Source organism: Lutra lutra, chromosome X (genome assembly GCF_902655055.1).
Source record: "Lutra lutra chromosome X, mLutLut1.2, whole genome shotgun sequence".
NCBI lineage: Eukaryota > Metazoa > Chordata > Mammalia > Carnivora > Mustelidae > Lutra > Lutra lutra.
Window position 1 is genome coordinate 38,517,315 of NC_062296.1, and position 15,169 is coordinate 38,532,483.

A 15,169-nucleotide genomic window follows, 5' to 3' on the forward strand; every position below is an offset into this window, starting at 1 on the left:
GAGACTGGCTTTATCCATCTTAAAATTAAATCCACCATTTTTTCTCCTTATATTAGCCCAGAATTTTGAGTTCTTGACTTGTTTTTATCACAGAGTTAGAAGTGTGTCAGCAGCTTCTGAACCGCTCTCAGGTAGGAAGAATGTAGAAGTTACTAAAAAAACATTCATTATTATAAAACTGAATGATATTAACTTTAAAAAGTTAGTATTATTTCAGTTAGATAACTTGAAAATGAGGTTGCCGTATTGTAATCACTTAGATAATTAAGGCTACAGATCTAAAGGCCTGGATTTCTAAAGCATTCTAATAGGACTGAGGCAATTTGGAAAGTAAGGTTTATCAATGGCATGTCAGCATTACATTTTCAAAATCGTAATTCATATGTAAATAGCAGTACAAATTAGGAATTTTCTTACTAAAAGTGATATGGTAGTGCCCTCTGGTGGTAACATTTAGCATATTCCCCTGATATTTCATATCCTATGAACTATAAAAAGTTCATTTGTAATGAAGAATATCAAAATTAGAGATTACCACAAAGCAATGAATCACTGTGCTTCCACATCTTTTTTTTAAACCTTCAAACACACCGGTAACAAGATAAATCCCTGATCCCTATTCCCAAGAATCAAACTGACAGCTATAGGAATCTCAGTAAACTTGTCTATAATAGGCAATTCCTGTTAAGAGATTTACATCTTGGTTCTACAGCTTAACTGAGAGGTTTTTGCATTTTCTAGTTTCACTTTTACATCTATGGGTTTCTCAAAAAACCTCACCAATGCTGGTTCATTCAACAAAGACGCAAGAATCTGTTCAAATGCAAATGACCACTGAGGTTCTTCCCTCAAAGAGGAGGGATCTTTCTTCAAGTGGCTCTCTGTTTTCCCCTCACTGGGTCCTCCAGAAGCACAGACTGTACCAGAGAATTCTTTGGCTGATGCTGTAGGGCTATGTAGTTTCCTTCCAACTTCTTCCATCCTGAGCAAAAGGCTGGTTACAACAGCAATGGCTTGATACAGCGACTCTTCTTCAGGGTCCCCATGAAATAAGTTATATAGAGTCTTTGAAAACTGAATGAATTGTGACTGAAAGATATAAGTTAGAAATACCACATTTGATATTAGCTTTAGCAAAAAGAAGAGAACTTAGAAGTAAACAGTCTCCTATTTAGAATTTATACCATTTAACCCTCACCATAGAAGTTGCAAAAAACTAAAGACTAATTCCCCAAATAAATCTTGGCTCTAGAGAGATGGGTATAAGCCATGGAGGAAAATGCCTTTTAAATCTTCTCAGATGTTGCCTAATGGGAGTACATTATATACATATATATATACAATAATTCTTGGGCAGCTTACCTGTCAGTATTCCTTCAATGTTAGATGGTACTTCTTTAGAAAAGATTTATTTTGCAGGCAGCAGAGGGAGAGGAAGATTCCTTCCTGAGCCAGATCTTGATCTCAGGACCCTGAGATCAGGACCTGAGCTGAAACCAGGAGTCAAATGCTAAACCACTGTCTGAGCCACCCAAGCACCCCAGTGGTCCTTTTAATTAGGCAAATTCACCTATTTCCTTACATGTGAATTATACATTCATTAACCAATCTTAATGAAAGGCTTAATAAGGAGTTCCCCTTAATCTCTCCAAAGGGCTACAGTGGGCAGATCAGCTAGGAGGACTTAAATTTATGCAAGAATGTTTTGGAAACTATCTAGTAGTACAAGGTAGCTCCACAGGGCCCATTTAGACATGTTTCTCTTTGAAGGCTGAGGTGGGACCCAAATGGAGAAATAAATTGGTGTGTTTGCTAACTGCCCCTAGATAATCCATAGACATTCCTAAAAGATATTTGTCAATTAAAAAAAAAAAAGCTGATTCTAACACAATAGGTCAATCATCCTAACAGAAAAGTTTATCTGTAAATAAAAAGCAAATATAAGGATTAAGAGTTTGGTACTATTTATTTTGATTAAGGTTGTACTTAAAATAAATAGTACCAAACTCTTAAGTTTTATTTCTCTTAGTCTATAGCACTGCTTATTTACAAAAATTTTAGAACATCATATTGATTCTTTTTAAAAAGTACTTATTCAGCTACCATACTGCCCAGTCCACGAGGAATACCGCAGTTTGATTGTTCTCATTTTGGTAAAGTTCTGGAAATCCTCAGTATCTACACCAACAGATTTTAATTTAAAAAACATAAGAACATAAACTGAACAGTTTAAGAGATGGATTTGGAATTTTGTCAAGTAGTAGTCATTAGTATTGTTCCAGCAGGTTCAAATACAAGATGATCAGAAACCAGCATGTGACCTATTTCAGTAACTTCTTACTCCTAGTACCTAACATTGGGTGTGTCAGCTAGTAGGCACCAAAAAAATGTTTACTGAATAAATGAACACTTCTAATAAAGCTGGAAATAGGAAACATTGCATTAAATGCATTAAAGCAGTAAATCATTTAAAAATTTGCTATTCTTCTGTGCACATCTGAAACTTACAGAGATGATACGTAGAATATTTATTTTGGTAATAGCATGTTAGCTATTTTAGAGCTGAAAACACCCATATTCATAAAAACAAACAAGAACCTAGAAATTTTTATTTGAAAAAATACTATACCTGATTCATTCTTGGTAAATCCTTAATGTTTTCTTCTTTTTTGGAAAGCTCATCTTGCCATTGACTTAGATATGCTTGAATATCAACTTTTCCTTTGCCTGTATGAGTGGAATAAAACCATTTCATAATGAACAGTCCACTCTATTTCTCCAAATCTCAGAAGGAATAACTACTATTGGAAATTATTTCATTAAGATGTGAGATTCTATTAATAACCCAGAAAATTATCTGAATTTACTTTTTATCTCACCCACTGGCTTTCAGAATCTGTTCTCCATTTCCATTAAACTAAAACTTTTACTTTGGTAAGTCTGGGGACTGGGGAAGATGTGAAGAGAGAGGGAGAAGGATGCATTTTTAAACAGTACACCCTGACTTGACAATGTAAATTTCACCTAGATGTTCTCATGCATACTATTAAGTTTAAAATAGCTTCTATATGATGTTCTTATATGCAGATTCTGAAGTGGTCTATGGTGGCTCTTCTTAAAAAAATTCAAAACACTACTATCCATTCATTTCCTTTGAAGAGTTTAATGAAGATAATTAATGTGACTATTAATAATTACTTAAAACTCACTGGAAAACTAGGTAGATATACTGAACAACCTAGGGAAGATGTTGTTGTATTTAAATAGCTCTTTAGCAATTCATTATTTTTTGACTAAATATTACTCAAAAACATAAAAAGGATGATGGATTTTTAGAGAGCAATTTGACAGCCTTGATCAAAATATTAAATGTACGTATTCTTTGACACAGCATTCTCATACCTCTATGAATTTATCCTATTCTAAAGAAATGTATATAAAGTATTCTACAATGTAAGTATAAAATGTTTGTTCCAACAGAGTTTGTAATACAAATAACTGGAAGTGACCTAAATATCCATCAGTACTGAGCTAGTTATTGAGTTACGGTACAACCAAAGAATGGAATACTCTATACCCATTAAAAAGAATACAACAGATCCAAATGTACTGATAGGAAAACTCCCATGATATATCACAAAACTGAAAAAGCCAATTGTAGAACAGTATTTATGGAATGTTTCTTTCTTTCTTTGTTTCTTTTAATAAAAGAGAGATGTCTGTATGTGTGTATACACAGAAATGGGTCTGGAAAGGATATAGAACAAAATGTTTTCGCATTTACTTCAGGGTGGAATTCAGTGGGGGTATGAAGACTTCTGTTTACATTTCCTTTATTATCTACTAACTCTCATAATTGAAAATAAATATTTTCAAAATAGTAAAATTAAATGAATATGGGTCATTGACTGTAAGTTCTGAGACTTAATTATCAAGACAAGAAAGGTTAAATTGTTAAACACACACAGAAAAGTGAAAAGGCTCTCAGGACAAATCAATAACCTTTAAACAGAATCCACTATTTGCCCTCGTAGCTAACCCTATTCACAAAAAGAGTGACTTAAACTAAATGATATTCCTAATCATAGTACCTTTTTCTGGGCTGTTTTTTAGTGATTCTGCTTCCTTCACATTTGTAGGCTTGGAAACTACAGGAAAAAAAAATTGCATTCTGTAAAATATTTAACAAGTAAATACCTTTTGAAAGTAAAATAATATTTTATATAAAGACTTAGGGACATGTTATTTTCTTCAATTCAGGAAGCCAATTTTAGCTGACATGACCTCCTCTCATCAGAAGAAAAAATTTCAAGAACTTTTATAGTAGACATTTTTTTAAAGATTTTATTTATTTATTTGACAGGCAGAGATCATAAGTAGGCAGAGAGGCAGGCAGGCAGAGAGAGAGGAGGAAGCAGGCTCTCCGCTGAGCAGAGAGCCCGAAGCAGGGCTCGAACCCAGGACCCTGAGATCATGACCTGAGCCGAAGGCAGAGGCTTTAATCCACTGAGCCACCCAGGTGCCCCTACAGTAGAGATTTTTATAGAAAAATATTTATGAAAAAAATCCTAGAAGTATAACAAATATTATTTATCTCTGGGTGGTATTTTCTTCCTTATGACCTTCTTCAAACTAAATTGTGTTACTTTTATTATTAGGGGAAAAAAGCATGCGGGAGGTCAGAAGATTGAGCTACTAATCCTGATTGTGGCAATAACGCATTGTGAACTCTTGCACAAGTCACTTCTCTATTCTGGGTCTCCATGCCCTTACCCATATAAATTAAGGGATTTGATGAGTTGATTTATAAGGACTCTTCAAACTTAATATTCAAACACCAACATATAGTAATTATAAACATATATTAATCAGCACCTATCCCTCTATAAGACATTCATGTTTATTAAAAAAAAAAAACGGCGAAGGACACAAAAATGAGCTCAAAACACTTCCAAATTATGTCTTGGAGACAGACTCATCCCTGTCTCCTACACCTACAGTGATTTATAATAAGTATTCACTGTTTGAATAATAGCTATGACCTTCAATCATCAAAGATTCTATTGTTTCCACTGTATTTTAACAAGGCATGAAAATGGTCAGATACATTTTAGAAATTTCTGCAACATAAAGAAGAAACAAAATGCATTTTCTTTTTAATCCTCCAGTAGACAAAAAATTTCCATAAATCAAAACCCAAAACACATTTCAGTTAATTAGCCAAATATTTATGGGGCACTTACCATGCATTTAGCTCTGTGCTAAGTGTTATGGTAGCACAAAAGAAATATAAAGTAAAATTATCTCAAATTTTATTAATGGTAGCTGGGTAAAAAATTTTTTAAGCCAGGAAGATCTCTGTGAGTGACTACTCATCAAAAAAGACATTTTTAACAGATATTTACCATGGAGCTGACTGAAATAAAGTAATTCTTCCTTGGAAAGTTCATCTCCTTGTGAAGGGTCCTTAGATTTCACTTCAGTATAAGCTGAAAACAGATAACCCAAATCAATTTACTAACAATAACAATTTCCTGGTCAAGGAAATCTGGGGGCAGAAAGTTAAACAAAAGTCACTATAAGAAAGACATTTGTGAAGAAATGTAGAAGTGGTACTACTCTATAGGAAATAACAAGAAGTACTTGATCACTCTGAGCTCCATGAGTTCTCTTACTTGCTTTTTAAGAGTTTTCTGAGAAAACTAAGAAAACCTGGCGTTTTAAAATCTCTGAAAATATAACCTCAGTCATTTAAGAACATCTTCAATAATAAGGCAAAATGAAGTTGAGTGCTCTAACAGATACACAGTAGTTTTTTCTTTCCATTTCTGATCTTCCACTGAAAGCATATTCATTCCATAGCAACATTAAACATTCTAACAGTAATTTGACTTGACAATGTAAAGTCCTTCATAATTAAATTATCAGGTGGTTTAGCTTTGGTTTTTAATGCTCTGTTTGTGATCTGAGTGTGTGAAGAGTCAAAGATGGCTTTTAGATTTTTGGTCTGGTAAAGAATGGTTCCTGGCTATCCTGGGAAGACTCTGAAAGAAATCCCAGGTGTGGCTTTAGACAAATTATGAGGTGCTGTTTGCTTGTGTGAATTAAACCTATCTAAACTAAATGGTACTTTTGCAATGTTCCTTTAGCTTAAAACCTAAGACTGTTTTCCCAAAATATGGACCAAGCCTGAGAAAGCCTCTTAAGGTCGGTGGAAAACACTGAAGAAAACTGGCATTATATGGTAACATTAGGGCAATATGGTAGAATAGAAAGAAACCTGAGCTTTGAAGTCAGACCTTGGTTTGAATCCCAGCTATGCAATTTATTAACTATGTGATCTTGGCCCAATAATTTAATCTTTCTGAGCCTTAGTTTCCTTATCATCAAAATTGGAAGGACATTACCACTTCTCAGGGATATTGTGAGAATTAAGTAAAAGAATATCTGTAAAGTAAATGCCTCAACAGAGCAAGTGCTCAATAAATGGTAGCTTTTATTTTGCTTTCTCTTCCAAATGTTTAATATTTCTGCTGCCTAGTCTCATTTTTTTCTGGATAATCTGCAGTATTCCACAAGTTTGGCAGTTTGTCTAGAGTTAAATTCTACTCCCCAACTGACAACAATAACAACAATATCACATTTCAATATTATACCAATATTCAAATGGTAGGTAGTTCTTATACACGACCTACCATTAAACTACTATCTTTGTTTGCTGGAAGGAAACTTGTGAAACTTGTGAACCCATCTGTTACAGAGAATCTCTTCCACAGATTTCACTGTAACTAAGCAAAAGTACTGGACATATGATCCATGGGCCACAGTGAAGTAATGACCTGATATCATATTGAAAATTATGTTATTTATTAAAATTTAATATCTGCAATTATACTTGCTAAAATGGAATCAACTCCTGTACATCACTAAAGACTGTTAAGCTCTTACCTGGAGGAATATGCAACTTAAAAAGCAGCTTAAGTTTCTCAGTGAAACTTCCATTGTACATTATATCTGTTCAATAAAATTCAATGACAAATTATCATTATTTTCAAAGATCATTCAATCAATTCCAGTGATACAAATTAAGGTACAGATATTAGCCAGTAATTAGGATTCAAAAACCTTCTGTTACTTAAGGTAACAGTTAAACCACCACCTAGACAGCCAGATTCTCTCCTTCAAGTGTATAAGCAAAATACGCTTTATCAGAAGGAAAAATGCTCGCCTGATTTCCCTTCCCCCCCAACCTAAATTTTCTTTTTTCTTCTAAATGAGGCTTTATGCCTCATCTGAGGAGAGAACAACTCTTCAAGGGGCAATTCCTGGTAAGAAAGTATGCTGGGGTCTCTGGAAAAGCAAAGGAACAATGTAACTGGTGAACTATCTACAGGTACAACATGTTTGTTGGATTACTTCTCTACCAATTTTCTAGGTCATGTGGTTGATTTTTACTGACGGGTGAAGAAGCTCTTTTTGAAGTATCCGTGTGCCTGAGTGGGGGAAGATACAGATATTCTCTTCCTTCATGTTAACCTTTAAAACATCCATATGTAACAGCTTGTTTTTCTGAGAGGGCGGAGTCAAAATGAGACCAATATACTTAGTTTCAGTTATAAACCCAGAAAAAGGTCCACTTATTGCTCAAGCTGGAGATAATGTAACTCAGGCTGATAAAATCTGACTAAATTAGCAATAACAGGCACTACTAAGTACTTCTAGGAGTAGCTTTATTTTTGGCTTTAAAAAAAATTACTGGACATCATCCTACCAATTGCAGAGGAGAATTCTTTGAAGTTTATAAGGCAGTCAGAGTTTTCATCCAATAATCTGAATGTCCATAAGGCTAGTGAATCTTTGTTTGCAGAATGAGCCCAGGGACTCAACAAGTGATATAACACTCTGAACTGCTGGCAGTCAATCTGATACTGTTCCAAATATGGCAGACTGGGGTCATGGTACTTCAATACTGGACAACTCAAGCACCAATAATAAGAAAAAAACAGCTCTTTCTATGAAAAATAAAGAGGAAAGTCAGTAAGTCATAAGAAATAATTTTACAAAATTATTTTCTTTTAAGCATGCGTACTAAAAGAATTAAAGATAAAATATTTAAGAGTGGTTGTGGTAAAATTTTGCCTAAAAGTATTATTTTTCACTTGAAGAAGAACAACAGTACCTTAAAGATGACATAAAGTTCATCCAATTCATGAAGGCTCAATTTCACATCTTGTGATACAACACGCAGCTTTAAAAAGATTAAAAACAATTTAGATTTTAATACTTCAGTATTGAAATTCTTCTTGAATCCACTGAGAAATCTCCCTCTGCTAGAATAAAATCATTTTCTTCTAACCTTTTAAAAGAATAACAAAGATAAATGCGCCAATTTTGCCTTTAAAAAGGTTGTACATAGACTACAATTCAGTTCTACTCTGACATGTACTTTAGCCTTCATCACTTCATACCCAGAGATCATTGCCAAAGGACATCCATTTAATGTCTATAAATATAAGCAACAGTATTCCAAGTCTCCTTCCACATATTCCTCTCTTGCCTCTGAGAAGTCATCAAGTGGGGCTGTCATTAAACACTTCAAAGACATTGGGAGAGATGTGCATTCCCCTCTCTGTGCCAAGTAACATAATCTAAGAAGTAATAAACTTAGACAATATGCAGCTTTATCCTACTACATGATGAATAAGCATCAATGGTACAATGAGTTTGGTATTTAGGAAATTTAAAAGAGTAAAGATAAAAGAATTAGTAAAACTGGAAATTAAAAATAAATGAAATAATAAATAAAACAATAAATAAAACAAAGAGTTGGTTAATTTAAAAAAAATAAAATTGGCTAATACCTGGCAAGTGTGATAAAATAAAGCAAAAATAAACATCATTGAGAAGTAAAATGATAATGTAAACATAGGTATAGAGGTCACTTTTAAAGTGTCCAGCACAGAGGATGTAGCATTAAATATCTATTGAATGAATTCTAGAAACTTTACACCAAGATATCTGAAAGTCTAGATGAAATGGATAATTTTCTAGGAAAAAAATTAAAATACCGAAGTAACCCAGGAAGAACAAATTCTGGATAGAACTGAAAAGGTAATAAAAAATCTGCCTTCTACCAAAAGGCAGCAGATCCAGGTTTTATAGGCTCAATTACTCAAACTTTCAGGTAATGTATAATTCCTATGTGATCTAAACTATTCTCAATCATAGAAAAATATAATTTACTTCAAAATTCATTGACATGACATGATTGCAACTCTGATATGAAAACTAAAGTTAGCACACACACAGAAAGAAAACTGTAAGCCAGTGTCACTTTAACAGAGATGTAAAGAACATAGCTATGTAGCAAAATCATCAAAACAGAATATTAAAATAACAATACGACATTACCAAATAGGATTCATTTCAAGAATCCAACAGAAGCCTAACATTAGGAATTCCTTAATATAATCCACTACGTTAACAAAGCTGTAAAAATATATAATCGCAAGATATGGAAAGGTCTTTTGATCAAAGTTAACATTCAATATTCATTTTTAAAAAATGTTTGAACCTGAGTGAATCAGTAAGGCTCCTGGTCAACAATAGGCTACTAGTATGGTTGACCCTTGGGGTTTAGGAGCACTGAATACCCCCCCACAGTAAAAAATCAACATATAACTTTTGACTCCCCCAAAACTTAACTACTAATAGCCCATTATTGACCAGAAGCCTTACCGATAACCTAAACAGTAGATCAACACATATTTTGTATGTTATTTGTATGTATTTGTATGTATATTATATACTGTGTTCTTACAATAAGCTAGAGAAAATATTAAGAAAATCATAAGAGAAAATACATCCACAGTACTATATTTATCAAAAAAGATCCACGTATAAGTGAACCCACATAGTTCAAACCTATGTTGCTCAAGGGTCAACTGTACTTAATTTTTTGGGAAGTCAAAAGTAACAGGTGGATTTCTGAGTGCACAGGGAACTGGGGCCCCTAACCTCTATGTTGTTCAAGGGTCAACTGTATAGTATGTCCATACTATGGTGTATTTTCAGTATGTTAAGAGAAGTAAGGGAGGTCTATATGTACTGATATGCAATGACCATCATATATTTCTGAGTGAAAAAAGTAAGATGCAGAACAAAGTAACTGATATGATCTCATTTAAAAAACTATATCAGGGGCGCCTGGGTGGCTCAGTGGGTTAAGCCACTGCCTTCGGCTCAGGTCGTGATCCCGGGGTCCTGGGATCGAGTCCCGCATCGGGCTCTCTGCTCAGCAGGAAGCCTGCTTCCCTTCCTCTCTCTCTGCCTACTTGTGATCTCTCTCTGTCAAATAAATAAATAAAATCTTTAAAAAAAAAAAACTATATCACTCCCCACACACATGAAAACCAAAACAAGGGGGCTTATGCCAACTACATCACAGTAACATCACTGAATTATTTAATTGAAAGCTAAACCTAGAATCTTCAGAAATGTTTATTTTCCCAGATTGGCATCTCTGAGGACATGGTCTTTAAGCAAGTAGTTTTACAAAAACAATACATGCTTATGATAAAAGCTCAAACAGAATGATGCATACACACCCAAGTAAAACTCTCTCCCTTCCAACCAGCAATCTATTAATCCCATTCACCAGAGGCAACCAATGATAACAGCTTCTTATGTAGTTACCCTAATATTGAGAGTATTTAAAACACAGTTTTATATCTTTTTCACTGTGTCTTAGATTTCTGAGGATAATAATATATATTAGCAGCACTGACTGCTATGTTGGTCTGCTGTTCTTACTGATGCAACACATCACAAATGTGTTATGCTTAAATGCCTGTATCATAACATTTGACAGTAAAGGTCAAATAACAAAACATTTTGGAGAAATCAACATAATTCAACTAGAAGAAAATAATTTACTTCCTCTTAAAAAAATTTAGAGTAAGCTAAGCTGTGGCAAGGATCTAGCTCAAAAGTTTAGTTATATTTATTTTGTTTACATGGAGTATCAATTTTTTAAAGGAAGTTGGAAAAAAAACTGTTACTCCAATTGCTTCTCCCTCATTGGGTAGAGATACTCACCACATTTTGCTTTGTCGTTTCCTCTAGGGTCTGTATGACATATAACCTACTTCGACAGCGCATGCTGTGTATATCTTCATAGCGAATATTACCATATTTCTGCAAAAAATATGATTTCAGTAGATACTCATTCATAATAAATATCCACTTCTCCTACAATTGAATTCACCAGACTCAATCTCAGAGGCCTTGGTTCTATTTCTAGCTATTTTCTTAACTTGTTCAGTGGTTATGCCAATTTTCACCTCCCACATTTCAGTTTTTCTATATATTTACTGGAGAGAATTCCACCTACTATCTGTCTAGACTAAGTACAAGAACATTGGGAAAAATTCTTAGTTTCTAAGAAGAGAATAATTTTCACCTTCTTATATGGTGATAGATATTTAAAAGTGGTCATTACCTGTGAAAGCAAATGAATTTCGTTTCATTTAAAGAATAGCGAACTGAAGCACAGGAGGCTATATAACCTAGGAACAGTTCACAGAAATCGCTTTTATACAATGGACTATTAGTCATAAAAAGAAGGAAATCTTGCCATTTGCAACAACATGGATGGACCTGAGGGTATTATGCTAAGTGAAATAAGTCAGACAGAGAAAGACAAATATGACATGATTTCAATTATAAGTAGAATCTAAAAAATAAACAAAACAAAATTCAGACTCATATATACTGAGAACAGAGCAGTAGTCGCCAGATGGGAAAGGAATTGTGGGGGGTGCAAAATGGGTGAAGAGTATCAAGAGGTACAAAGTTCCAGTTGTAAAATAAATAAGTCCATGGAGATATAAAGTACAGCATGGGGAATACAGTCAATAATATTGTATTAACTTTGTATGGTGACAGATGATAACTATACTTATTGTGGTGATCAGTTCACAAATGCTGAATCCCTATGTTGTACACCTGAAATTGATATAATATTGCATGTCAATTATACCTCAATAAAAATACACAAATAAAGTGAAATTGGATTTTAAATTCTGTCTTTACTCGTATTATCATCTTACTTTTAACATGCCACTAGAGATAGAACTATAGTGCCAATCATTTAAATTATGCTATGTAATTATATTTGTGGTATTAAAAAAGACTTACCTCATTTGACTCTCTAATCAAATCTGTAATATCCACTTTCATATGACTGCTTTTTTCATCACTCACATTTGAACCCTGCTGAACACTTGAAGGCAATGGGCTATCCTTATTAGTGACATTGTCAAAGAACCTATCCGAAAGTAACAGTAATACAAGAATGAGTGGAAGTAAAATGCAAGAGGAAGTAACAGCTAATTTCTCCCTAGTTAGTTAGAGGTTAGTGTCAACTGAGAGGACAAAGGATGGTCTTATGAAGAAGTGGAATTTGAAGATGGTTAGGAATTAGGAGGACAAGGGAGCAGGGAATGGGATGGTGAAATTATTTCAGAGGCAGGGAGGAGAGTACAAGGAAAGCAAATAGGCTCAGAAAGTACTCAGCAAACACCACATAGCCCAGTAAGGGTGGAATATAGACTATGTAGAGGCAGGAGAGGGGAAATAAGAAAGGTAACAGAGTATTCTGAATGTTCTGAATGCTCTCAGTGTTTAGATTTTATTCTGTACAAAATGGTATTTGATGCATCATTCCAGCAGTTACCCTAATCAAATATTCATTCATTTAACACACACATACATGGTACACACACACACACACACACACACACACACACACACACACTACACAAGTGCTCCAATATAAAATAACATTCACAGAAAAAGCACTGGATAAATAAAACTCAGCCTACCTGATTGAAATTACTTGAAAACCAGAACAATTTCTTCCACTGGATATTTAACATTATCAACTACTCTTCCCCCTTCAAGTCACTTTTACACAATAACACTTCATGGCTCAAACTGGGACTATGAGAAGTCCCAGCATACTGAACCAACAACAGTAGTATAAATGTGTATGTTACCAAGTGGTTTACTTCAAAAGGGATTTACTCTTATTGTATTCTATTTGGAAACAGAGAAGGGGACTTAAGTCCTAGATTTTTCATGCAACTAGCTCTGTGGCATTGGGCAAATTGTTTGAAGTTTCTAGGGCTCAGTTTCTACATCTGTAAAATAAGGGAGCTGAACAACATCATCTCCAAGCGGCTCTCCAGACTGAAACACTATGGTTCTGACAGTACCTGTTTAAAGCTGTCACGGCTTCAGCATCATCTTTACATGTGAGCAGTTTGTCCAAATTATAGTCAAGTATTGCCAATCCCAGCTGTAAAATAGCCTTTATTCCATCATAGAAGAAGCAGTCCACCACATTCACAGCACTTTCAATAGGCAGCACACTAATAAAAAGTGTGAGGAACCATGAGAGAGAAACTGAGGAAAAGAATGTCATATCGGTCATGTGTTCTGTCAGCTGGGGAAGGTGATCCCTGATAAGTTCTTCAAAAACTGCCTGATCCACCAAGGCACCTGGCAAACATAAAAGGAAGTTTAAAAATGAACACCTTTCAAAAGGATTTGTTTCTGAGACCTTCCCACTTGTTAGTATGCCAATATATCTCATTTCTATTCCTTAAATTATGAACTTCTTCAATGCCTTTTCTGTATTTCACACATCTCTTTATCTGCTAGCAAAGTGTCATGCATCAAGAAGCACTTGAGAACCTCAGTTCAAATTTGTTTGAAGAGTAATTTATTGAATCTTTATTATGTGCAGAAACCTGTAATAGGTACCATAAGAAATATACCAATTAATGAAATAGCCTCATCTTCAAATGGCTTAATATCTAGTAGATCTAATATCTAGTAGATTTATCTAGTAAGATAAATACACAAACTGTAATGAAAGCCAATATAATCAATAACCCAGCCATGATACTGAAGGCTTACAAGGGCACAAAGCAGAGACTACATATGGTATTGTGGTAATGTCAAAATCTATAAATATCTGGTGACTAAAGAAAATACTATATAATTAACTAACCAAGAACTCGATCCTTCTTTCAAATCTGGCAAATATGAATACAGTTCATACAAACATGGAGACTTTAAGCTGGTTAAAAATCTACCTCTCATCAAGAAACAATTAACAATGTTCCAGTAGCTCTGGATACTTTAGATAACCACTGTTTCAGCAAAACAGAGAAGGTAAACCTAAAATTTCTATTTTATTAAGAAACGGACCAAGTATTTTGTCTTAGAAAAGCAATGTATTAAACAATCTTTCCAATCATATATTCAGTACAAAAAGCACTTCTCTTCAGCATGTCAGTGAAGTGACATTTTGATACTGCTTGCATTTTGTATATTTCAAAACCTAATTGATCAGTTCTCCCATTTGATATGTAATTGGATAGACAAGAGACATATAAATTGTTTAGAAAAGAAATATGTGCTTATCTATGGGATGTATGTGTGTGTTTTACCAATGATTCGACGGTTAAAATAATCAGGCAACATTCGTTCACACACAGCAACCAGAAGCCAAAAAGCTTCTTCCTCTTTTGCATACAGAAGCAGCACTGAAGTTAAGATGTTCATCGCCTAAAATTCACAGAAAAAAAATGATAAACAACAAATAAATAAATAAATAAATAAATAAATATTGTTCGGGTGATAATTACATTTCTTCTTCAAACCCTAGTTTTCAGCAATAAAAACTATGAAAAAATAATCATAATAGAAACATATAAGAACTCTGAGCCAGTCCAAAGCAAAACAAGGTGAATTTAGGCTAACATTGGCTGATCAGTTATTTAACAGCAAATCCAAAGAAAATAAAGCAGTAATACGAATGTAGAACAAAATAAGTAAAACCTCTATAATTTTAGACTAATTTCAATGAGTAAAATATCTTAATTATCACAAATCTGGGAAAAAACATAATGCTCAAAAACACATTAAAATTGGAGAAAGAAACTTCATCTGTATTTTTTTTATTGTGCTATGTTAGTCACCATAAAATACATCATTAGTTTTTGATGCAGTGTTCCATGATTCATTGTTTATGCACAATACCCAGTGCTCCATGTAATACATGCCCTCCTTATTCGTCAGTATTTTCAACTACCTATAG

At 34.0% G+C, this 15,169-nt stretch overlaps 1 protein-coding gene across 1 annotated transcript in view; it reads right to left on the reverse strand.

Moving 5' to 3' along the window:
- Positions 1-576: 576 nt before the first annotated feature.
- TBC1D8B (TBC1 domain family member 8B) overlaps positions 577-15,169 on the reverse strand; it is a 56,242-nt gene continuing 41,649 nt past the window's right edge. The window contains exons 11-21 of the mRNA XM_047716470.1: positions 14,520-14,637; positions 13,278-13,563; positions 12,199-12,328; positions 11,098-11,196; positions 8,180-8,248; positions 7,772-8,012; positions 6,949-7,014; positions 5,406-5,489; positions 4,092-4,148; positions 2,630-2,727; positions 577-1,089 (exon numbers count right to left, since the gene is read on the reverse strand). Of these exons, the coding sequence (XP_047572426.1) occupies positions 694-1,089; positions 2,630-2,727; positions 4,092-4,148; positions 5,406-5,489; positions 6,949-7,014; positions 7,772-8,012; positions 8,180-8,248; positions 11,098-11,196; positions 12,199-12,328; positions 13,278-13,563; positions 14,520-14,637 (1,644 nt within the window). The 3' untranslated portion in view covers positions 577-693. The remainder of the gene's footprint in view (positions 1,090-2,629; positions 2,728-4,091; positions 4,149-5,405; positions 5,490-6,948; positions 7,015-7,771; positions 8,013-8,179; positions 8,249-11,097; positions 11,197-12,198; positions 12,329-13,277; positions 13,564-14,519; positions 14,638-15,169) is intronic.